Below are 24,929 nucleotides of genomic sequence, written 5' to 3'. Positions count from 1 at the left end.
AATGATGCTCTCTGGACCACTGGTGAAGACACTGCCTATCATTTCATTTGCATCCACCTTGGGGGCATCAGATAATTTTTCATTATTATGTGTCACCAAGCCTACCGGTGATTTCCAGTGACAAATAACCTTGTCAGAATTAATGACAGGCTAGTTTAAACCTAGACAATGGAAACCGATTATCTGTCTCTTGGATCACCAAAGACTGTGAAACAGACTGTATCAGACTTTCCTCTGCAGCCAGCAAGGAAACTTCAATAGCAGTGGTGTGGGACCATTGGCACAGTATGAAACGTAAGTACTTAAAGATGGGCAGTCCAGTTTTTCCTTTCAAACATGAGAAATCATATACGCAGAGAGAGTTTTATTCAGTTACATCAAGACTTGGGGCATATACAAGGTTCATGTCTCCAGATTCCTTTCCACGACTTCATTCAGGAAGGGAGAGTCCTCAGAGTGCTCCAAATGAGACCAAAGAGGAGGAAATATTCCCTGTAACAATCTGCTGAATAGTGAGACCCCATGGATGGTAACTAGAAATGGGGTTCCTTCTTTTGAATGTCATGACAATGACAGGTTCCTGTGATATCTCCGTCTCTGAGACAGTTAACATCATAGTAAGAGATGGAAATACAAGCATTTGAATTAATTCAGCTGCTTTTATTCTTTAAAAATGCAATGTTAATTCTCACAGATCTGAAATGTCACTTTCAAATATCGTTGTGACATATATGAAAATCCTCTAATCTGTCTTCCCTGACTCATGCCTAAATAAAATCAACACTGGTTTGGGGAGGAGGGAGATTTTATGTGGAGACGTGACAACCATTATACTGAGTATAATGAAGTCAGTGCAGTCCTAACTGCATTTCCAACTGTGGTTTTATACCTAGGATGACTCCAAGTTCTAGCACTTCAGTGGCAACAGGACAGCAGCTTCCGTTGGTCGTGTGTCCTTGTCATAAATTGCTGGCTGCTCCACGTGGACCACCAGCAAAGAATTCCGCTTTGCTCCCTCATTCAGCAGATACTATTTAATGAGAGTCTAGTGCAGCCGTGGGCAAACTACGGCCTGCGGGCCGGATCCGGCCCGTTTGAAATGAATAAAACTAAAAAAAAAAAAGACCGTACCCTTTTATGTAATGATGTTTACTTTGAATTTATATTAGTTCACACAAACACTCCATCCATGCTTTTGTTCCGGCCCTCCAGTCCAGTTTAAGAACCATTGTGGCCCTCGAGTCAAAAAGTTTGCCCACCCCTGGTCTAGTGTGTGCCCATCTCTGGGCTAGGCACGCAGCAGGTGTTCATAAATATTGTGTAGCATGCTCACGTTACCATATCAGAGGTGGACAGGTAGCTCGTTGCTCCTTTAATAATCTACCAAGGTTGTCCTGAAGAGTTGCTGCTTCATGCCTCTAACAAATCAAACTTGGAGGCGAATTGCCTATTTGTTTGTGAGTGTATTTCTCAGTGACAGCTGTTCTTATAAGGCCTTGGGAGCTGCTATTAATTTTGAGGAGTTAGAAATGCTTCCATCCAGTCAGCTGTGAGAATTATGGCAGCCCTTTGATGAGTTTTTATTATTTGCATTTCTCAAAAGCTGGAGTGGCTGAAATTTACAGCCACAAACCTGCACGTTGTGGATGTTTCAGAAGTTGCTGATTATCATGTAGGTGCATCTACTTGCAAAAGACAGGTTAGCGCGGCTTGGACCAATTAGAGTGCCATATAGGATTTTTCCTTCCAATCTTTAAAAACTGGGTACTAGTTAGGTAGTGAAGAATTACATGAGTAACACAAATACCTAGTAAATGAGGAATGACAATAGAGTTCACTTATATCAGGTGATTACAGAGGTTAAATGTTTCTATTAGTGAGGGTTCCATACTTTATTAGTTGTTCTCAGTTTTCTTTCAGTGATTTATAATCCAGTTTTAGTTGTTTAATTGTTATACAATCATAAATAATAGGCAAGACTTTTTATTGCTCACTTTAATTTCTTTTCTATATGAGGGCTGTCATTATTTATATCCAAAGGAATAACAATGCCATTTATCTAAACCTGTGCTGTCTATTGCCTCTGAGACCACCTGGACTTACTATGGGGTCTGTCTAACCTAAAAAGTGAACTTGGCCAAGCGAGAAAGGCTGCTAATAGGAGCAACCATTTCCAGTACATTTAGTTTATCTTCTTGATGGCCGCAGACTGGCTGACCTATCTTATAATGTAATCAACTTTGAAGTCAGGATTTAAGTGTGATGGTTCTTAAAAGATAATTTGGCTGCATCAGTTCACTGGGAATCAGGAAAGGAAAAACCAACTTGTAGATAGAAATTTCACTCTGAGATCATTAAGATCATTAAGAAATATTGCAAAGCAGCAGAGAATGCTGACTGTACTTCTAATATGCATAAAGCTAACTAACTTGATGGATGAATGGATGGATACTCAATACTTTCATTTTCCCAAAGCCGAGTTTCACAAATGAGTCTGTAAAATGCCTATGCTAGTTATACTAGTAAGCAATTACTTATTCTCTTATCTGCCTCTATTGATAATTCTTCATGTAGATCAACTTAAAAATTAGAGGCTTGTTGGTTAAATGCTCAAAGTTAATAACTGGGTTTTTAGACTTCACAGGCACTGAAAAGGAGAAAGACAAATTTCATTGGAAATCAGTAGCCCCAAAATTATTGATTATATTTTTCTAAAGACTTTTATTTTACTTCTTTTGTTTTTAGAATGTGTTTTATTTACCGATTTGCAGAACAAGCTTGACATTATGTTTCTCTAGGCCCCAAAGAAAGTGCTATTTTAATCCTTATTTGTTTCCTGTGTTTCATTCTGCATAATCAGATTTCAAAATTATACAAAGTAGACCATGGGCCATTATTAAATTTTTTTCCAGTGTTCGCTAGGCCTATCGTGTCTCCCACAAATATCCAATTTATTTTACCTAAGTCATCATTTTTAATTTTAATGTACAATTTTCCCATAAGAGCTCAACTATCTTTGCATCATTTCTCACTCCTGCTGCAAAGATAATAGCGGTAGCAGGAAAAGGTATCATTTTAAGGGTTTTCTCATAGTGCATTCCCATTTGTGTCTGTCCTTTTTCTATTCGACAACCTCTTGAAAGTTAATGTTTTATTATTATACTGGGCTCTAGTTTCCATCTACACATCTTTGCCTTGCTTCAAATAAGAATGCTATAAAGATTTTACAGGAAATAAGGTACATTCCTCAAAAGCAATATAGCTGAGATGATACATAAAATATCTTCATGGTATCTAAAGTGCTACTTCTGACTCAGTATAGAGAGATTTTAGCCATCAGTACCCGAGTTACAGAATTTCAGAGCTGAAAGGAAACTTAAACATCTTAGTTCAAGTCCTTCATTTTAACAAATGACAAAACTAGAAAGGTTGTACTCCTTGTTCAAGATTATACAACCATCTCTTTGCTGAGCTGAAATGTGTTCACATTTCAAGTCTCAGCTCAGCAAAGAGATGGTTGTATAATCTTGAACAAGATTAAAATAAAAAGACATCGCCCAGCCGGTGTTGCTCAGTGATTGAGCATAGACCCATGAACCAGGATGTCATGGTTCAATTCCCAGTCAGGGTACATGCCTGGGTTGTGGGCTCGATCCCCAATAGGGGGCATGTAGGAGGCAGCCGATAAATGATTCTCTCTCATCATTGATGTTTCTAGATCTCTCTTTCTCTCTTCCTTCCTCTCTGAAATCAATAATATATATATATATATATATTTTTTTAAGTAAGTAAAACAAAATGAAAAGACATGGTATTAATTTTACTGTTTTATTAGATTTGTAAAAGAGCAATCACTTTTGATTATTTCTATAAAAATGGAACATGCTCATTTATAAAAATTACACATAATTCAAGAAGAAAGCAACAGATTACCCCAAATGGTTCTCTAATACAATCAATGTTACCATTTAATGGACATTATTGTAAGTTCTTAAGTGAATAGGCACAGATAAAAGGATAGATATGTGGATTGATAAAAAAATTATAAGAAAAAGAATAGAAAGAACGAAACAGCTTTATAATATGGTGTTCATTCTAGATACACCATTTTTCATTACAGACGTATTTAATTTTACTTGAACATAACAGAAGTGGAAGAAAATATAGTAAAACTAAAGAAATTGCTGAACTTCAAATTAAATGTTTCTTCACCACAATCTGTATCAAGATATCTAAAATATATGAAAAAAATTATAAAACATTAATGTAAGTAGCTAGTTTTCATTTTACAAATTATCAGTTGTGTTTTAATAAATGCCCAATTGACTCTCTTAACAGAGATAACATTAGCACACTTTACTTACTCCCATATCCCAAATTTTTAAAATTATATTATTATTTTGATATTGTCAAGATATATAACATTCACATTCTTTTAGACATAAATTAGACATAATTCCATTTTAGTTGTGGGTTTAAATAGAGGCAGTATTTACGTTACTATGGTTTCTTCTTCTCGAGATCTTTATATTGCGCTGTCTCTTGGTTGGTTTTGGTCCTCCAGGATATTTTTGAAAAATGTACCTTGATGGTTTTACCTGCTTGAGAATGTCTGTTTGTGGCCTGCATACTCGAAAGACACTGTGGTTAGATATAAATGTCTTTTAGTGTCATATTTTCTTTCCCTACGCACATTTCATTTTGCATTCTTAATTTCTCTACACTACATGTAATCTGTGTTCTTGTGTTCATTCTACTTGTATTCCAATACTGTTTTTGTTTCTTCGTGGTGTTTTTAGCAAGTTGAGGGGAGTGGCAGGGAAGGGATGGAGAGTGTGGTGGTGGCTAACTAATTTTTCTTTTTTCAATCAATTTTGTTTGTTTTAGAATAGTTTCAGATAGTATTATTTTGTTTTTCACCATGCCTTGTGATTTATGCTGGAAGCTGGACATGAGGTAGTGGGGGAAAGGAATTGAGGTATTCTAACTACTAGAATACGGATGTGTGTGCCATTTGCTGTAGGTATGGTGTCAGAGGCTGAAATTTCCTCTAGTGCCCTTGTTTTGGTTTCCTCTGTTGTTTTGGGTTTTCCTAGACTGCTTTTTTACATTTTAATTTTTTAATTACAGTTTACATTCAGTATTACTTTGTATTAATTTCAGGTGCACAGTATAGTGATTACACAATCATATACTGTACAGAGTGTTCCCCCCCCCCCCCCCCCCGATATTTCCAGTATCCACCTGGCACTGTACATAGTTATTGCAATGTTATTGACTATATTTCCTATGCTGCACTTTACGTCCTTATGATGTTTTTGTAACTGCCGATTTGTACTTCTTAATCCCTTCACCTTTTGCACCTAGCCCACCAACCCCCTTCCCTTCTGGCGACCATCGGTCTGTTCTCTGTGTCTGAGTCTGTTTCCTAGAGATTTCTTCAATAGAGTCTGAGGCTTGCTGTCCTTTTAGCTGTAGCCCCTGTTGTTTTACAGGAGCCCTAGTGATATGGTGGGGAGGTGTGCGGGCGGAGAGGTGCTCCATAGGCCTGTGATAGTATCCCAGTCTTTTCCTGAGCCTGAGTGGGGCAGTGAACTTCCCCTGGCTCCGTTAGGCTTTGATAAACAAAGGTGGTTAGATTTTGGTTTAAAGAGTTTCCCTTAAGGGCAGGCATTGTTAAGGAAAACAGAGAATTCTGGGTGTATTTTCAAATGGTTACTTTCTTCTCCTGCCAGACCTGAGGGGATTTTCCTCCCATCTTCACTGTCAGAATCTGATGGGACTCCTGGAGGTGAAACTCATGAAAGCATGGAGACCACCCCTCCAATGCTCCCCTCGCCCCAGCTCTTACCTCTCATACTAATCTGCATTGAGCCTCCAGCAATTCACCGATTACAGTTTAAAGTCTTTCTTCCAATACTGGCTCCAACTTGGGCTTCTAGGCCGCTGAGCTGTGATTTTCTGTCTCTGCCTGTCTGCCTCTCCGATTTTGGGACAGTAGTTTGCCTCGTGGCCTCAATTCTCTGATGAGCTAGGAAGAGTTGTTGATTTTTAGTTTGTTCAGCGCTTTTTTTTTTTCTTTTTTCTTTTGTCATGACAGGAATAATGGCTTCTAAGCTCCTTAAGTATCAGATCAGAAACCAGAAGTTCTTTTTGAATAGTTATAAATTTACAGAAAAAAAATGTGAAGTTTGCTCAGTGAGTTTTCTTATACCCCATACGCAGTTTCCCCTATTGTTAACAACTGACATTCGTATAGGACATTTGTCACAATGATTGCTACATTACTGAAACCGATATTGATAACATTATTATTAACTTTGCCAGAAGGGAAGGGGGTTGGTGGACTAGGTGCAAAAGGTGAAGGGATTAAGTATATTTTTAACTATATTATTAACTATATTTTTTAGGATCCCACCCAGGATATCACATTACATTTAGTCATTATGTCTCCTTAGGCTCCTCTTGCCTGGGACAGTTTCTGATGCTTTCCTTGTTTTTGATGACTTTGACAGTTTTGAGAAGGGCTGGTCAGATGTTTTATGGAATGTCCCTGATTGGGACTTGTCTGTTGTGTTCCTCAGGGTTAGATTAGAGCTATAATCTAATCTAAAAACCAGAGAGGTAAATAAAGTGCCATTCTCATCACATCACATAAAGGATACATGTGCTGTCATATCAGTACAACTTATCACTGTCTACACTGACCTTGATCACCTGGCTCAGCTTTCTCTCCGGGAAATGTACTCGGTTTCCCCCTTTCTATACTGTGCTCTTTGGAGGAAGTCACTGTGCACAGCACACATTTTAGTAATGGGGGACGTATGTGCTACTTCCTTGAGGGTGAAGTGTCATAAATATTTTGGAATTTTTCTACAAGGGAGGCTTGTCTGTTTTTCCCCATTTCTTTATTTATTCAATTGTTTATCCAATTATTATGCTTTGGGTTATAAGCCATTATTATGATTATTTTTTTTAACTTACAGCTTGGCCATTAGGAACTCTTTCAGTTGTCACGTGTGTTCCTTCTAACACTCCCAAGTGCTTTTGGTTTGAGCCCCTCTTATTGCTGGCACCACAGATGCTTCAGCTTATTTTATACTAGAGGCCCAGTGCACGAGATTTGTGTACTGGGGGAGGGGTGTCCCTCAGCGACCCCTCGAGGATGTCCACTTGCTGGCTTAGGCCCGCTCCCCCAGCCTAAGCCGGCAGTCAGACATCCCTCTCGAAGTCCGGGGCTCCCGCCACCACCGCTGCGCTCACCAGTCATCATCTGGGCTTCTAGCCAAGTGTCTGCCCCCTGGTGGTCAGTGCACGTCATAGCAACTGTTCATTCTGCTGTTCGGTTTATTTGCATATTACGCGTTTATTATATAGGACTAGAGGCCCGGTGCACAAAAATTTGTGCACTGGGGGGGGGGTCCCCTCAGCCCGGCCTGTGCCCTCTCGCAGTCTGGGACCCCTCGGGGGATGACCACCTGCTGACTTAGGCCTGCTCCTCGGGGGATTGGGCCTAAGATGGCAATCAGACATCCCTCTGGCAGCCCGGCAACCCTCGGGGGATGTCCACTTGCCAGCGGGGAGCAGACCTAAGCTGCAGTCGGACATCCTTAGCGTTGCTGAGGAGGCAGGAGAGGCTCCCACCACCACTGCTGTACTGGCAGCCATCAGCCTGACTTGTGGCCAAGCAGAGCTCCTCCATGTGGGAGCTCACTGACAACCAGAGGGCAGCTCCTGCATTGAACGTCTGCCCCCTGGTGGTCAGTGTGTGTCATAGTGACCAGTCATTCCCAGTCTTTCTGCTGTTAGGGTCAGTTTGCATATTACCCTTTTACTATATAGGATAGAGGCCTGGTGCACGGGTGGGGGCCGGCTGGTTTGCCCTGAAGGGTGTCCCGGATCAGGGTGGGGGTCCCGCTGGGGTGCCTGACCAGCCTGGGTGAGGGGCTGATGGCTGTTTGCAGCTGGTCACACCCCCTTCAGGGTGGGGGTCCCCACTGGGGTGCCTGGCCAGCCTGGATGAGAGGCTGATGGCTATTTTCAGGCTGCCCGCACCCCATTTAGGGTGGGGGTCCCCACTGGGGTGCCTGGCCAGTCTGGATGAGGGGCTGAAGGCTGTTTTCAGGCTGGCCAAGCCAGTGACGGAAGCTCCCAGCCTCTCCTTTTTTTCTTTTTTTTTTATTCTGGGATTTATTTACCTTCTGTAATTGAAACTTTGTTGCCGCTCCACCTCCGAGGCCAGGGCCTGCTGAAAGCAGGTATCTGGGGTTTGTTTAGCTTCTATAATTGCAACTTTGTTGCTTAGAGTGGAGCTCAGAGCTGGGCTCCGGCCGCCATCTTGGTTGGGTTAATTTGCATATCCTGCTGATTAGCCAATGGGAAGCGTAGCAGAGGTATGGTCAATTACTATGTTTGTCTATTATTAGATTAGATGTTCCTTGTCCCAGTCCTAGAGTCAGCCATTTCTCTAAGCGCTAACTCACTTTCCTACCCCTTTTCCCCTGGTGTTCTCTTCTTTCAACCTGTGCATCACTTTTTCCTCTTGGCTTCTTTTTAGAGATGCTTTTTGTGGTTCCTATAAGACTCTGAATAATTTCTTGTCTGAATTATTTCTGACTCTCTTTGACCAATCCTTGTGGTGTATGTTCTTTTTCTGCCTTTTACTTATGTTTCATTCAACTCTCCTCACCCCACCCTTTTTACTGAAGTTCCAGATTTGGTTGCTTCTAATTATTTTTCATCTTTAAGTGAAGTGGACTAATTATTGGGAGAAAACACCAGTGTATCATGGGGCCAAGGAAAGGATAGATACTGGAGTGGAGAAAGTCAGCAAGCTGCTACATGCCTCGACTTTTGCCAGAATTTTTCTGAAATTTTTCCACCCATATTTTTTTCTTCATTTTAAGACACATTCTCTCTTATTTTTTGGTGGTTGGAAGGGCTGTAGGACCGACCACTGCCTATGACCATAAAGGCAAATACTCACCCTTTGGCCTTTTCTCCCTCTATCACTCTGAACTTCTCTGGGTTCTTCCTCCTACACCCTCCTTCCTCCTGCCTTTCTCTTCGCTCAGGTGTCCCCTGCATTATCCTTGTCCCCAGATTTCATCCCTTTAATTACAGCTAGTGGAAGGTCTAAGAGTTTGCATGCTGAATGTGGTGAACAGCTCACGGTGCTGTGGTCTAGAGGTGAGGAGGGTGAGGCTCTCAGAAGCCCTCCATCTCATCCCTCTCTTCGTTGCTTTCCCTGGGCACTGCCTGGCAGTTTCCCAGTTTGGAGACAGTGTTTCCTTTGCTTTTCATCTCTTGTGTTGTTTTGGTGCTTTTAAAGGAGATGAAGGGAGCAAAGAAAGCTCCACCGTCTTTAACCAGAGCTGTTCCATCAAGTTTTTACAGTTTGGAGAAAGATTATTTTGTTGCAATCACACTTTTCAACATGGGATTCTCTCCACAAAAGTTGGGAAATATGGCACTTGCTCTTTATGAAAATGAAATGTCATTGAAAGAAAGAAAATTATTTTTCTCTCATTACTGAATCCAAGAATCTTGATAACTTTTATGTGAATCAGAAATATTTACCTCAGTCCCTTTAGAATTTACTTATTGTGAGGAATACAGAACTTCAGGAACATTAATTTTTAGAAATGTAGGGCACTGTATCTCCTTTGTCAGAGGTTACAAAGGAAATCAAAGAGGAGTCTATTTTCCACCCACAGATTTCGATTTACTGTCCTGACAATACTTCTCATGGAAATCCAATCTCCACCATCTGCTAGATTAAAAAATGAGGCCGAGAGAGAAGCAAGATGGCGGCGATATAGGCAGACGCGTCCCAGGTCTTGTCCCGGAGCAAACGGAGTAAGCAGCTGAAACTAATAACACCCACCCCGAATTGGCGAATTTACTCAGCTGGTGAGACGGTTTGCAGCCGGGAAGGGCAGAGCTCCCCTGGAAAGGTTAAAAACCAGGGATCTGGGCAGGAAAGTTTGCCAGACCTGAGCCCAGAGGGTCGGAGGGAGACCGCATGGCAGGCAGCCGCGTCTCTTGGGACAGACACAGCCCCTGACCGGGGAAAGGAATTCCTCGGGTTTGCTGGCGCCGGGAGATTTGAGATTTGGATTTTGTGACTGCGGAAAACTGTGACTAAAGGTGGCATCCTGAGGAACTGACCAGACCATGCAGTGCCCATAAGAGGGTGGGGGTCCCCACTGGGGTGCCTGGCCAGCCTGGATGAGAGGCTGATGGCTATTTTCAGGCTGCCCGCACCCCATTTAGGGTGGGGGTCCCCACTGGGGTGCCTGGCCAGTCTGGATGAGGGGCTGAAGGCTGTTTTCAGGCTGGCCAAGCCAGTGACGGAAGCTCCCAGCCTCTCCTTTTTTTCTTTTTTTTTTATTCTGGGATTTATTTACCTTCTGTAATTGAAACTTTGTTGCCGCTCCACCTCCGAGGCCAGGGCCTGCTGAAAGCAGGTATCTGGGGTTTGTTTAGCTTCTATAATTGCAACTTTGTTGCTTAGAGTGGAGCTCAGAGCTGGGCTCCGGCCGCCATCTTGGTTGGGTTAATTTGCATATCCTGCTGATTAGCCAATGGGAAGCGTAGCAGAGGTATGGTCAATTACTATGTTTGTCTATTATTAGATTAGATGTTCCTTGTCCCAGTCCTAGAGTCAGCCATTTCTCTAAGCGCTAACCCACTTTCCTACCCCTTTTCCCCTGGTGTTCTCTTCTTTCAACCTGTGCATCACTTTTTCCTCTTGGCTTCTTTTTAGAGATGCTTTTTGTGGTTCCTATAAGACTCTGAATAATTTCTTGTCTGAATTATTTCTGACTCTCTTTGACCAATCCTTGTGGTGTATGTTCTTTTTCTGCCTTTTACTTATGTTTCATTCAACTCTCCTCACCCCACCCTTTTTACTGAAGTTCCAGATTTGGTTGCTTCTAATTATTTTTCATCTTTAAGTGAAGTGGACTAATTATTGGGAGAAAACACCAGTGTATCATGGGGCCAAGGAAAGGATAGATACTGGTGTGGAGAAAGTCAGCAAGCTGCTACATGCCTCGACTTTTGCCAGAATTTTTCTGAAATTTTTCCACCCATATTTTTTTCTTCATTTTAAGACACATTCTCTCTTATTTTTTGGTGGTTGGAAGGGCTGTAGGACCGACCACTGCCTATGACCATAAAGGCAAATACTCACCCTTTGGCCTTTTCTCCCTCTATCACTCTGAACTTCTCTGGGTTCTTCCTCCTACACCCTCCTTCCTCCTGCCTTTCTCTTCGCTCAGGTGTCCCCTGCATTATCCTTGTCCCCAGATTTCATCCCTTTAATTACAGCTAGTGGAAGGTCTAAGAGTTTGCATGCTGAATGTGGTGAACAGCTCACGGTGCTGTGGTCTAGAGGTGAGGAGGGTGAGGCTCTCAGAAGCCCTCCATCTCATCCCTCTCTTCGTTGCTTTCCCTGGGCACTGCCTGGCAGTTTCCCAGTTTGGAGACAGTGTTTCCTTTGCTTTTCATCTCTTGTGTTGTTTTGGTGCTTTTAAAGGAGATGAAGGGAGCAAAGAAAGCTCCACCGTCTTTAACCAGAGCTGTTCCATCAAGTTTTTACAGTTTGGAGAAAGATTATTTTGTTGCAATCACACTTTTCAACATGGGATTCTCTCCACAAAAGTTGGGAAATATGGCACTTGCTCTTTATGAAAATGAAATGTCATTGAAAGAAAGAAAATTATTTTTCTCTCATTACTGAATCCAAGAATCTTGATAACTTTTATGTGAATCAGAAATATTTACCTCAGTCCCTTTAGAATTTACTTATTGTGAGGAATACAGAACTTCAGGAACATTAATTTTTAGAAATGTAGGGCACTGTATCTCCTTTGTCAGAGGTTACAAAGGAAATCAAAGAGGAGTCTATTTTCCACCCACAGATTTCGATTTACTGTCCTGACAATACTTCTCATGGAAATCCAATCTCCACCATCTGCTAGATTAAAAAATGAGGCCACAAAAGTGAAAATTTGTTAATAGAAAGAACTTGAGAACAAATGAAAATAACCAGGTAATATGCTTGATTTTCAAATTTCTGTTTAACTTGAGAGAAAGCAACCAAACAAATAAACAAAAGATGTTGATGTAAGGAGGGCCTGCGTGGAGAAGTTAGGGACAGTTCTGAATCACCCTCTCTGTGCGCCTCTTGTATTCTTAATTTGTTGGAAATAGTGCTTTTCAGACAGGAACACTTTAAGCAAAATGGAAGAGGGTTTTTTTGTTTTGTTTTGTTTTGTTTTTTACTTTCCAGGCACATTATTTGTCCTGACCAGTAGTTCTTCCAACCTTGGTAAATTGTCCAATTTTTAAAATAGTTTGACAGTTTAAATTATTCACAATCTAGAAATGAAACTTACAGAGGATTGCTCTGCTGTCTGTTTTAAAATAAATGAAGCAGTTGCTTTGCACTGTGGAGAGAAAAAGTTCAGGCCTCTTTTCTCCGTCAGGTTTCCAAACTCTCCTGAGAATCTTTATAATATTACTATTCCAAGAAGGGAGCAGCAGCTCCTGCCCTCTTTTCTCTATTCCAGGTCAAGACCGTGGTGGTCTTTTCCTTCTGGAAGATGGGCTGATTCCGATGGCCTAGTGTGACTACACGTTCTATGTCAATAACTATTAGTCCCTAAATGGCTTCTTGTGCATTACCAGCTCCCCAACTATTTCATATGTCATATATATCTTTAATTTAAGGTGTTTCAATTTTTATTATTTTTAGTGCTTTCTAAGAAATATTCTTTTGAACAAATATTGGCTTATTTATAAACCAACTGATGATTTGTCAAATGATAATATTTACACTTGGCAGGTAAAACAGGTAGAAATGTACCTTTGTCATAGTGGTTGCTTAAAAATGACAAAGTTTTATACAAGGTTTAACCAGATGAAATTGCTGATATTCAGCCATTTTTAACTTACAAAATTGGAAATTTCATTCAGTTCAGCCTACAGTCTTATAGATAGTAAGGCAGAACAGCACTGTTAAGAGTCTCTAAAAGGGAGAAATGGAGGCCGTTTCCATTATGCCAGAAAAGGAGAGTTGGATAGCTGTTTCTGATATAATTACTTTATAGGAGGCCGTATTTCTTTTTCTGTGTTGCCTTGAGGTCTTGCCTTTCTACTTTAGTTTGTTGGTGTCCTACCTCCACCAATGGGATGTGGACCCAACAGCATGCGTTTCTATCGTGAATCACATAGAACTTCTGCTCTCATTTTTTTCCTCCCTCCCTCCAGCCCTCCAACCACATGTAAGGAAATCCACCATTCTCCTTCAGTTTTATTATGAGAGGGATAAGGTGGTAGGAATAACTAACCTTAAATGTCCCAAGATGGACTTCTGAGAGCCTGCCTCCAGACCCATCCCCTTTTCTGTCATTCCCACTGCCATTGCTGACCCTGTCACTTTATAGGGTTCGGGTCCTCAGGGAAGTTCCATTGATAGCTCTTGTTGGAACTGTTGATCACTGCCTAGCAATGATGCATCATTTTTTGTTTATTTGTTTGTTTCATACACTTAAGGAGGGGTTACTTTCTTTTATCTGAATCCTAGATCCTAAGGGCTTCCATTAGAAAGGGCCCTTCCGTGTACTGTATACATCTTTTACAGCGTTATTACAAAAAAACCTAGAGTTCTGATTCCTCGTCTGGAGTCTACCATCCTATCCGTGACTTTGAACCTTTCTAAGTCATTTGACTCTGGACCTGTGTTCACCTCTAAAGTTAGATGGTTGAATATTGGAGTCCTGTGATCATGTGCCTAAAAGTTATCTAAAGTTGCCCTTTTCTTCCTAAAATCTGAACAACAGTATTATACATAATTTATAAATAGTTATTTCACAGGGGAGGGGGATATTAATAGCATAAAATGTTAGCCTCCATCTCAGGATGGACCACTGACTACGAGGATATTTAAATGCTTGGTCCCCACCCAGTTCAGCTTCCCGAAGTCCTGTTAGTGCACCATTTCTGATTGAGCAGGCGAGTGACTACGCATTTCCCCCAACAGAAACCACATCACCTCACCAGCCACATAAGAAAATTACAAAACAACCAACTGTGAAAGCACGCTTGCCAAGCGTTCAGCGTCACTTCATTGGGGGGCGGGGGGCGGAGGGAACATTTGTACAAGATGAAATTGAGCCTGGATGAAGCCCAAAGACTAGCTCTGGTGTGCCTGACTTCTCTGAGCTGCAACATACGGGGAGTGTGTTTGTGCCAGTGAGGCCAGGGTTCCAGAAAACTCTGCTCCTTGAAGTCACATCACCAGTCCAGGGATGGGAAGAGGGTGTGAGAAAAGGTGGCATGCTGCTTTCTTACCAGATCTCTAACAAATAATACGAGTAGCTTAGGCCCATTTGGCATTGCTTCAACTAAATCTTCACAGAAACCTGGTGAAGTTTAGTATTATTGTCTGCCTTTTTCTTCAGCAGAAAATAAATACTCAGGCTCAGAGAAACAGAGGTAGTTAGCTAGTTAGCAGTCAATCCAAGATTCAAACGGGGTCTGTTTTACCTCAGGATCCATAGTCTTTCACATTACCTCCCACTGGTTTTAAAGTTGAATGTCAGGAACACAATTGCAGCATTGGTGAGAAAGGGTAGGAGGCACTATAAACCACACTGCCCAAGGTTTCTCTGCTTTGGTAGAAAGAGCCCTAGAGTAAGAAGGAAACAAACACCTGCCTGACTTCAGGTAACATTAAAAGGGGACTATAATGTAATCAAAGATACTTTGAACAGAGTGAAAGGGAGAATTACTCTTAATAAGAAAAAGATAGATTGCTGAATAAAAAACGGGCAAGAGTTGAACAGACACTTCCCTAAAATGACCAACCAGTTGGTCAATGAGCATGTGAAAAGATGCTCGATATCTTTAGTCCTTAGAGCAAAGCAAATTAGAACCACCATAGAAATCACCGCATACCCCAGAATTACTAAAAGGAAAAAGACCACAGTGCCAAGTGTAGGGGGGGATCTGGAGCAACTGGGTCTCTCAGTCATTGCTGGTGGGAGGTCCCTTAGTAAAACCGCTTTGGAAAACCACTTGATAATTTCAGATACAAACACGTGCATGCCATGCGACCCAGCACTTTTACTGCTAAAGGTATATGTTCATTAGAAAACTTAAAGGAAATTGTTTATAGTAGCACAATTCATTCATTACTGAATCCAAGTAATAGCTAATAGCTAAAACCTGGAAACTGACCAAAAGCTCAATAACAAGAGAATGAACAAACAAATGGTGGAATATTCACAAGATGGAATACTATGCAACCACAGAATGAGCAAACTATGGCAACTCGTCACAACATGGATGGATCTCACACCCATGAGGTAGAGCGATGTAGGCAGTTCATGCTGTATGGTACTGATGCCGGAGAAATTAATGGGCTGATTTCACAGACAAGAGTTTGGAATGAGGTGGAGGTTCTTGGAGTGCTGCTGAAATAAGCATTTTCAGAAGCCCCCATAGAAGGATGGGATGTGGGAGATTTTATTGGTGTGGAGTTACATTTCTCAGCTTCCAGAGACCCTGCACCTTAATCCTGGAAAAGGTGCAGCTGGGAGTTCAGCAGAGCCAGAAACGGGCCAGTGCCCAGACCTCCTGTCCACGTTGCGGCCAGGTGTGGTTCAGCATGCAGGCCCTACGCCATGTGGGCACAAGAGAGAGCATCCCCCAGCCACGGGAGTCCCAGGAGGGAGCGTCCGTTGTTTGGAAGTTTACATATTCAGGTTTGGAAAACTTGCAGTGTTCATACCCATCGTGGCCACTGACTTGCTTTCAGCTTTCGGTGTGATTGACAGGAAGGCACCCTCCCAGTTCACTCAGACCTTTACTAGGCATGCGTTTTTCTGGTCTTCCCTTTCCTCCTTTCCTGTTAAATAATAACTAGGTTAATTTGATGGCATCATATACATGAAATTCAAAAATAGGTAAAACTAAACCAACCTGTTGGAAATCACTCAACCTTTGTAGAGGATGGGAGGGAACATTGGAAGGGAGCCTGTAGGGGTTCCTGTGGTGCTAGGTATGTTCTGTTTCTCCATTAGTATATTGAGATGTTGAAAATTCACCAAGTTGTTCACGTAGGATATGTGCATTTTGCTATATGTATATGCTACTTTAATACTAAATTTTTGAAGTACTGTATGTATAAATGCTAGTTCTTAAGTTTTAACTCCTGCTGTGGCAATATAAATTTCAACCAACTAGGGGATTTGCATATGTATAAAATAGGAATTTTATGGCATACTTTGGATCTATATTGTGGGAGAAAGGTTATTGATTTTTTTTTAAATAATGCTTCATTGGACTCTCAATTTGTCTGAACCTCATAAGGTGAGGAAGGAAAGAAATGGTGAATTCCATGAACACCAACAGTTATGTTGCTTAGCCTTCATTAAACCAAAGCAACACTGACTAGTCTTATTTTTACCAGATTATAGAGTTTTTCTCGTCTCAGAATCTAAAATAAAACTTATCTTTTTATTATGATTTTTATGCCATCAAGGAGAAAAGCATAAGGAAAATAACTATGAAATTATAAGACTTAGCTAAAACAAGTCCTCAACTTTATTCTTTAGGAAGCGAGGTGAAAAGATTCAAAGAGAAGTCCCCTTTTCACAGGGGCAGTCTTCATTTGCAGTCATAGTTGAAAAAAAAAGACAGCATGGAATGTTTAAGAACCCTTAGCAGTGGTCCAAGAACTATTGCACAAAATGTTCAGGTAGTGTGCAAGCTGAGTTTCCCAGTTCTCATCACAACACAAAAATAATTGAATACTAGTATAATGGAAGGGAAAAAACCCTACAAATGTACGTTTTAAAAATAAAAATGGTGAAACACCATCTGGCAAAGAGACTAATGTTGTCTGAGACAAAACATTGAGACTCATGTCTGTCCTTTCTTGGAGTCCCCCTGGTCCTGCCTTCTCGTCTGACCGCTGTGGAAGCTTGCCTGATCTGCTTAGGCCACACAGACGATTAGTGGCAAAGCAAGGCAGGGCCTCCCATCTTTTCACCCCATAGTAGACATTCCAAGTGGTAGGTTAATAATGGCCCAGGGATCACAAGTGTGATATTAATGCATCTCTTGTAAAACTCATCACAACACAAAAATAATTGAATACTAGTATAATAGAAGGAAAAAAACACACAAATGTATGTTTTAAAAATAAAAATTGTGAAACACCATCTGGCAAAGAGACTATCTAATGTTGTCTGAGACAAAACATTGAGACTTATATCTGTCCTTCCTTGTAGTCCCCCTGGTCCTGCCTTCTCATCTGACCGCTGTGGAAGCTTGCCTCATCTGCTTAGGCCACACAGACGACTAGTGGCAAAGCAAGGCAGGGCCTCCCATCTTTTCACCCCATAATAGACATTCCAAGTGGTAGGTTAATAATGGCCCAGAGATCACAAGTGTGATATTAATGCATCTCTTGTAAACTATGTATTTCAGCTTGCTACCCTTGAATTCCCTCCAAAGAAACTATTTGGAAACAAGGACGAACGTGTGATTGCTGAGAGGCGGAGTCACTTAGAGGTAACAGAATGAAGCTTTTCCTTCTCTGTGTAGAAAATGTTCCCTCTGATTGACCAGTGAGCATTATTCCTGTTAAACACAATTACCTTGTTCGTGAGTGTGAAGGTGCTGCTTCATTGACACAGAAGATGGCAGCAGCAGATTATAAACTAATGATATCAGTTTATTTAAAACATAAACCCTTATCCCCCTATGGTCTAGCAGAACGTTTTTCTGGTTTTTAAGGAGATACTTGTATTGCAAGGGTTAGAAAGCAGGTTGTGGGTGAGAACTAAATATTCACTATAGACAGATGGTATGTAATACAAGTTGAGGGTATGAAGTTTGCTGCAAAAAAAAACAAACAAAAAAAAACAGCCCTGGAATTAATTAACTGAAGATAGTATTGCATCATTACTTTTTCAAGATAGTTGGAAGCAAAAAGACACATACCTATTTTAGTCATGGTTAGGTTTTTGCTTTATTTTAACTTAGTCTTTTGAGCCAGCTACATGTAGAACTTTGGTTCAAGACAACTTGTTTTCTGATGGTCTCACTGCCAGTACACACACTGGACAGCTTTATGTGGTTTATATGGTATGTATTTCTTTTCAGGATAGAGTTGCTTACTCGCTTGGGACTGGATGCTAATGCACTGAGTGTGTGCTGAGGCATAGTCACAGGCAGTCCTAGGTCGTTGGCTATTCTCTTGCCACTGTGAGCCATTGAGACAAGATAGTAAGGTTACAAAGAGCTCAGTACAATGTGTCCACAAGCTGTCAGAGGGTGTCTTAAAGTCCCCTTTGCTACTTCCTTAAGAAGAATAATGAAAAGACCTATTGCAGATAAATAAGAGAAGGCCCAAGAGAGTCCTTTTGAATTGTAAAGTGCCACATAAAAATTAGGTATTATTCTCATTCCCAGTGGCAGCCAGTTTGAAATGGTTGCCCAGGGGGGTGTACCTAATGCCAGTGAGCCAAGGACTGGGGAAACTTCCAGAGGCTGCAGATTCCAGTGAGAGCGAATGGGGCGAGTGGGGAACATGGAGACCTTGAGGACTAGGAGATTGCAGTCCATGAGGGGCATCTTAGAGTTTTGAGATCCTCTATACTGAGCTGCTCTGAGAAAGGATGAGTTTCAGGGTGTGGCCATGCTCACAGGCAGGCACTTGAGTTAAGCCATAGAGTTACACGTTTGAAGGGGTCCAGGAACGACTGAGGCTGAGCTCTGGGTGGGGCATTGCAGGCTTCTAAAGTCATCCCATGAGGTGGCCTGACCCTATTATCCAACTGAAGAATTTGCCTTCCAGGGAACGATTATCATGGTGAGCCTGTTTGATCAAGTTCTCTTCAAGGTTTATTGTATCATCCAAGAAATTTAAAAGTAACAGTAGACCTAGTGATGATTCTCCCTACCTAGCCCTTACCTGCCTCAGTGATCTAGACTTGTTTTTAGTGAACATAAGAAGAATGATGGCATATAAAACAAGTTTATAAACAACAGCAAAGAGACTGTCGTTCCTAGCTACTCGGGGCTCCATGAAATTCGCATGGTACCCAGCTGTGCCACCATAGTGTGGGCATTTTTTGTGCTGTGCTTCTGTGAGCATAGCTTGCAGTGACTTTTCTCCTTCCATTACACCTTCTGGAGTCAGAGCAAAGTTCAGGGCCATCTTTCATTCCTGATACCTCCTTTGTTCTCCTAGTATTTCCTACTTAAATACTAAGCCATCAGCAGTTGATGGACAGAGTTCTATGTTAATGTCTCTACCGGTACAGGTCCCTCTGTAACCTGTAACTATTATTTACCTGTGGTATTAGCCTTTATCGAATGGATCTCACAACTCGTAGAAATAGACACATTTTAAATTAAATGTATTTCATGAAAGTTTGAAAGTTAAACCTTAGCATATTATGTTTATTTTTTAAAAATATATTCTTATTGATTTCAGAGAGGAAGGGAGAGGGAGAGAGAGATAGAAATATCAATGATGAGAGAGAACCATTGATTAGCTGCCTCCTGCATGCCCCCACTAGGGACCGATCCCACAACCTGGGCATGTGCCCTGATTGGGAATTGAACTGTGACCTCCTGGTTCATAGGTAGATGCTCAACCACTGAGCCATACCAGTTGGGCTATGGTTATTTTCAAGGAGAAAGCATAATTCAGCTTCACTTTAATGGAAAATTGATCTGAAGTTCTTGAATTAATTTCCTGCTGTTGTTCTTTTCTTTTCTTTTTTGTAAGCTAACATTGGAAATCACTGTTTCAGTGCATTTTTATGTGAAAATTAACAAAATTACTTTTCTTGAACTTTCTATTTGATTTAATTCATAGTATGTTTATTTAATTCCTACTTAATGCTGAAGACAGTACTATATGTTATATGGAATATACATAAATGAGACATTGCTTTTCCTCTAAGAACGTATGTTTAAATTCCTAAATGATATTATCTAGAGGTTTAATACATAAACACGTACAGAAATGTGGATTTTATTAGAACACATTTGCACTGGTACACAGCAGTCTAGGTAGTGTGCTCAAAAGGAATTACCTGGCAATTTTTAAAATCCAGAAGTGCAACGTTATAAGCCTCCTCACCTTGAGTCACCTGTATAAAGCAGTGTTTTAAGCAAGCATTCGGGTTTTTAATCTTCTTTGCTATTAAAATATTTCCAAGATTTTGACCTTGTGTTTGAGCTTATCACCAAAAAGTATAAAATGTTTCCACATTAAAGACACACACCATGTTTGCACTTTTCAAGTTAAATAAATTAAATCTGTTAAAATAATGACTTGTAAAAATGATGGGTAGTAGCAGAACTTGCCACGTCATTAGATATTGTGGAGATTAATTTTCTTGCCTTAGAGAGAAGAATATTACTTGTATATGTGGCATGGCAGAGGTGCTGGTAGCAGTGTGGGGACACAAGGCCTATAGCATTGCACTGCACATATCTTATTTTGAAGTAAAAAAACAAAACGGGAACAAATACAATATTTGTATTTGCATGTGGCCCGCGGGCCGTAGTTTGAGGACCCCTGGCCTAGAGCATTAAACTATTGCACCATAAAAGGCAGGAGGAGTGAGAACATGATGTAAAAGAAGGAGCACAGATTGGATTAACTGGCATCAGCTCCACCCAAAGTTATTGGGCCAACTTTATACCTGGAGCCAGTTATTCCAGAATCTGGCCTGTTATTGATTTACTTCTCATGCTCAAATCAAAGATTCATGCCATAGAGTCTTTGAAGCTTTCTAATGTGGTCGGATCTTCCTCTGGCTGCCAACATGGCCTGCTGAGCCATTCACTGCAAGTGTGCAGGTCACGGGCACATCCTGCCGCCGGGCAGTCAGTGGACCTTGACAGCCACACTCCCCAGGTGTGACAGCCTTTCTTGTAACCCAGACAACAGCCCGGAAGACAGAGGTCAGCAGATGAGGCTGTGGAGGTAACAGGAAAAGAATACATCAGACTCTGCCTCATGAGTTATTTTGAGCAGAAAGGTGCTTTTTACCGTATTTGGTGACAGATACCATTACTATTAATTAAGTGGAACCGTAAGAAACTATCAGTGTATGTCAAAATGGCAGCATATTGGCAATTTCATATGCTTCCACTTAATACTGCTACCATCTCACATTTACTAGGTGGTCCCTCAGTGCCAGGCATGAGCAAATCATGTCATGTGACATGTCATTTGCTCCTCCCAACTGGCTCCTGAGGTGAGTTGTATTATCTCCATTTTACAGGTGAGGAAATTAAGTCTTGGGGAGGGTAAGGAAGGTCGTATAGGTTGTAAGTGGCAAAGCCTCGGGTCATACCAGGGTGTCTTGCAAAGCAAGCCCCTTCTCTTACTCATCAGCACACTCTAAGTGTGAAATGCAGTTGGGTCTTCCCGCAAAGAAATGCTCCTTCTTTTGAGAAAACATCCTCTTCCAGCATTATCACCATTCAGTGTTACCCAGGAGCCATTGCCTGATTATTGATTCTTTTTTTTTTTTTAAATGTGGAACTCGTCACAGGATTTGCTGGACAGCCTTACACAGGGGCCATGCAAATCTCTCTTCTCTGTATCGTTCCAATTTAGTATATGTGCTGCCTAAGCGAACACTGATTATTGATTTTTAAATACTGTTCATTCATCAGCAACCATTGAGCACCTCTTCTGGGCCAAGCAGCATCTACTACTAGAACTGAAGAAACTGGAGCAGCACCACATCCTGTCTCCTACCTTTTAACTGGTTGTGGCTGAAGGGATGGCCTTTCATTACAGTCATATCATTTTTGTTTAAAGAAACATCTTTGTTATCATTGTTGATTTTTAAATATTCACTTCATGGCTCATTCGAGGTTCTGAATCTCAATTGCTTATGGCTTTGTTTATTTTTAAAGCATATCTTTATGCTTGGTGTCACATTATTTCTATGCAAATTTATTTCCTATCTGAATTTCTAACTAAAAAATTTCTAGGAAGTTTTCTTGAAAGTACTAGAACACACTGCAACCCTAGGCCACTTTTTTTTTTCTTTCCCATTTTCTTTTTTCTTTTTTAAAAAGTTTTTTATTGATTTTTTTAAAGAAAGAGGGATAGAGAGATGGAAACACCAACAAGAGAGAAACATCAATTGGCTGCCTCCTGCATGCCCCTACTGGTGATTGAGCCCAAAACCTGGGCATGTGCCCAGGAATTGAACCAGGGACCTCTCGGTTCATGGGTTAACATTCAACCACTGAGCCACACTGGCCAGGCTTCTTTTCCATTTTCATCTCATGAGCTAAAGCATTGTTAAAAATGGTAAAAAGTGATGTGATAGCCAAGAGTTTGGGCCTTGGAGCAGAGCATTCTGGTCTTGAATTCTGTTTCTGCTCCTTTGCAATTATTTACTGTCTCTGCTTCAGTTTCCTTACTTGTAAAATGAGCATCAGTTACACCACCACCTTCTAGAGTTGACCTGAGTTTTCAGTAAGATCAGGTGCATAACATGGAATCTGGTACAGAGAAAATCACTCAAAAATGGTAGGTGGTAAGGTGGTGATAGTGGAGACCTGGGAATGGTGGGTGTGATGACAGCAGTGAGGGAGCTTCGGGAGCCAAGGAAGAGTGAGGGCACCATCCACCAGCCACACAAAGTGTAACAATGTGCTTCTCAGTTGGGCATATCAGTTTTGGGGGGCAAAGACATAACGCATGAGTATTCTTATTCATGGTGACTTCTGGAAGATACCAGGAATCTCTTGTTCTAAGACCAGCCTTTAGTCAACCTGTAAAACTAGAATCTGAAAAGTAGAAACGCTTCCTGGCAGTTTTAGCAAGGTCGAGCTTTTGTTCATGGTAACAAAGATCAGAGGCACAGGATCGTCATGAAGTGAGCATAATTTCTCCTCATTTACGATTCACAGCCTGTTAATTCTCTTTGCATGTATCCCAGGTCATTGACTGCAAGACTGTCTACTATGGAGCCCCCAACTCCCCTGGGGAAAAATAGAAACATGGCCATGGCTTTCAGCAAAGACCCCCCACAAATACACCGTTTTTAAAGAGTGTTAGGTTTATCGACTCACGGGACTAAGGGAGAACCACATACCATGGGAAGCAGAGGGACATCTCAGTAAGAAGGTCTTACAAAAAGTCATGATAGGATTTGGGCTTGTTTTCGTGATGTTGGGAAGAGTGCAAGGAAGTGGGGTTTTGTTCGGGACTGGCTGTTTGGCTAATTCTAAGGCTGAGTGTTTTAATGATTCTTATATAGAAGGCAGAAAGAGCAGAGTGAGGTTAACACTATGATTCATTTTTAAAGAGTAGCAGTCACATTAGCCAGGATGGAGAGATATTTGATTATATTCATTGTTTGTTCAGTGTTCATGTTTTGTCTGTGTTCAGACTTGATTATTCTGTGGTCTTCTTTATTTTTGTTTGTTTGTTTTTATCATGCTTCTTTGAAATCGTTTAAGGGTGCAGGAGGACACTGTGGCTGAGCTGGGAGCACCAGTGCAGCCCTGGCTGCTCTTTTTCCCTTTTCTTACAATAAAGGGAAGCCCAGCGTCTATAGATATCATTCTTTATCATGGGGACAATGAAAAAGATGAAATGAAGAGTTGTTTTCAAAATAAAGTATCGATAGTTCAAATGCCTCATCTAACAAATGCAGGTATTAGTAGAGGGTGTCAGTGTTGACATGTCTCTACCACATCTCCCACTCCCACCCCCACCCCACAGCCAGAGCTCATTTTTCTGGCTTGGGTGCCTGTAACACATACAGTCTAGCTTTTCTGATTAACAAGTGTCTCATTCTACTTTAGTTTTATATCACTTTCAAACCTTAAATTTCCAACAATAGAATCATTTGATTTAGACATTTTATAAGTTGAGCCCTTTCAGTTTCAAAGTTAATTTCAGGAAGTAAAGATCTTTGCGTTTTTTCATTCATTTGGCTGTATGAAAGATATCTAGCAATTCTATGCTTAATTTAACATCGTATCTACTCTCTGCTGATATTACAAAATGCGTAATGGTAGAACCATTAGCAAACAGTCAGAGCTTCAAGAAATACTTCACAGAAAGGAGCCAACATGTACTTCCTCATTTATGGCCCCCCTCCCCCCGTTATCTGGTTATTTATCTTAGCAGGGATCAGGCAAACAGTCAGAGCTTCAAGAAATACTTCACAGAAAGAAGCCAACATTTACTTCCTCATTTATGCCCCCCCTCCCCCTTCATTATCTGGTTATTTGTCTTACCAGGGATCACTCCATAATCACCAGTGTCAGTAGCAAAGCACTTGCTAAAGAAGTCATGTGACTGCAGGAAAGTTAGAGAAGACTGAACTGTAATTTGGGGGCTGTCCCATCTTATTGCTTCATGGAGTCAGAGGGGCTGAAAATGCTGTGGTCCCCTGGCTAACATTGGGAAGGAGACAGGAAACTCGGTGTAAGACTGGACCAATGCGGAAGGTTCTAGAGTGAGACCTGAGTGTGAACCCCACTCTATGATACACCAGTGTATGTGTCACCTTAGCAAGTTGCTTCCCTCCCTAAACTTCAGCTCTTTACTTATTAAATGACAGAAATAATACCTACTGTGTACAGTTGTTGGAATTACATGAGAAACCATACATACTATACTGGAGTATACTTTTAAAATTAAACATTTAAAGTCCTAATTAATGCAGTAAGACAAGAAGAAGAAATAAAAGGTATACTGATTGATAAGGAAGAATTAAAACTGTCTTGTTTGCAGGTTACATGATTGTCTATATAGAAAATGTAAAATAATTGACAAAAAAAACTTCCTAGAACTCAAGATCGCAGGGCACAAGGTTATAATCACTTTCTTATATAACAACTAGAGGCCC

At 41.1% G+C, this 24,929-nt stretch overlaps 1 protein-coding gene across 3 annotated transcripts in view; it reads left to right on the top strand.

Annotated features, from left to right (window-relative positions):
* The window catches only part of KIF16B (kinesin family member 16B), a 291,552-nt gene that overhangs the window by 240,462 nt on the left and 26,161 nt on the right, over nt 1-24,929 (top strand). For 2 of the 3 annotated variants that reach the window (XM_005860579.2, XM_014535046.1), the window contains one exon: nt 17,506-17,589. The exons of the other annotated variant lie outside the window; for it this stretch is intronic. In XM_005860579.2, coding sequence (XP_005860641.1) covers nt 17,506-17,589 — 84 coding nt within the window. The remainder of the gene's footprint in view (nt 1-17,505; nt 17,590-24,929) is intronic. 3 annotated transcript variants of the gene reach the window in all.

This window comes from Myotis brandtii, unplaced genomic scaffold (assembly GCF_000412655.1).
Source record: "Myotis brandtii unplaced genomic scaffold, ASM41265v1 scaffold137, whole genome shotgun sequence".
NCBI classification, from domain to species: Eukaryota; Metazoa; Chordata; class Mammalia; order Chiroptera; family Vespertilionidae; genus Myotis; species Myotis brandtii.
The sequence above is the reverse complement of the archived record's forward strand: the minus strand, read 5'-3'. Positions and strand labels throughout refer to the sequence as shown.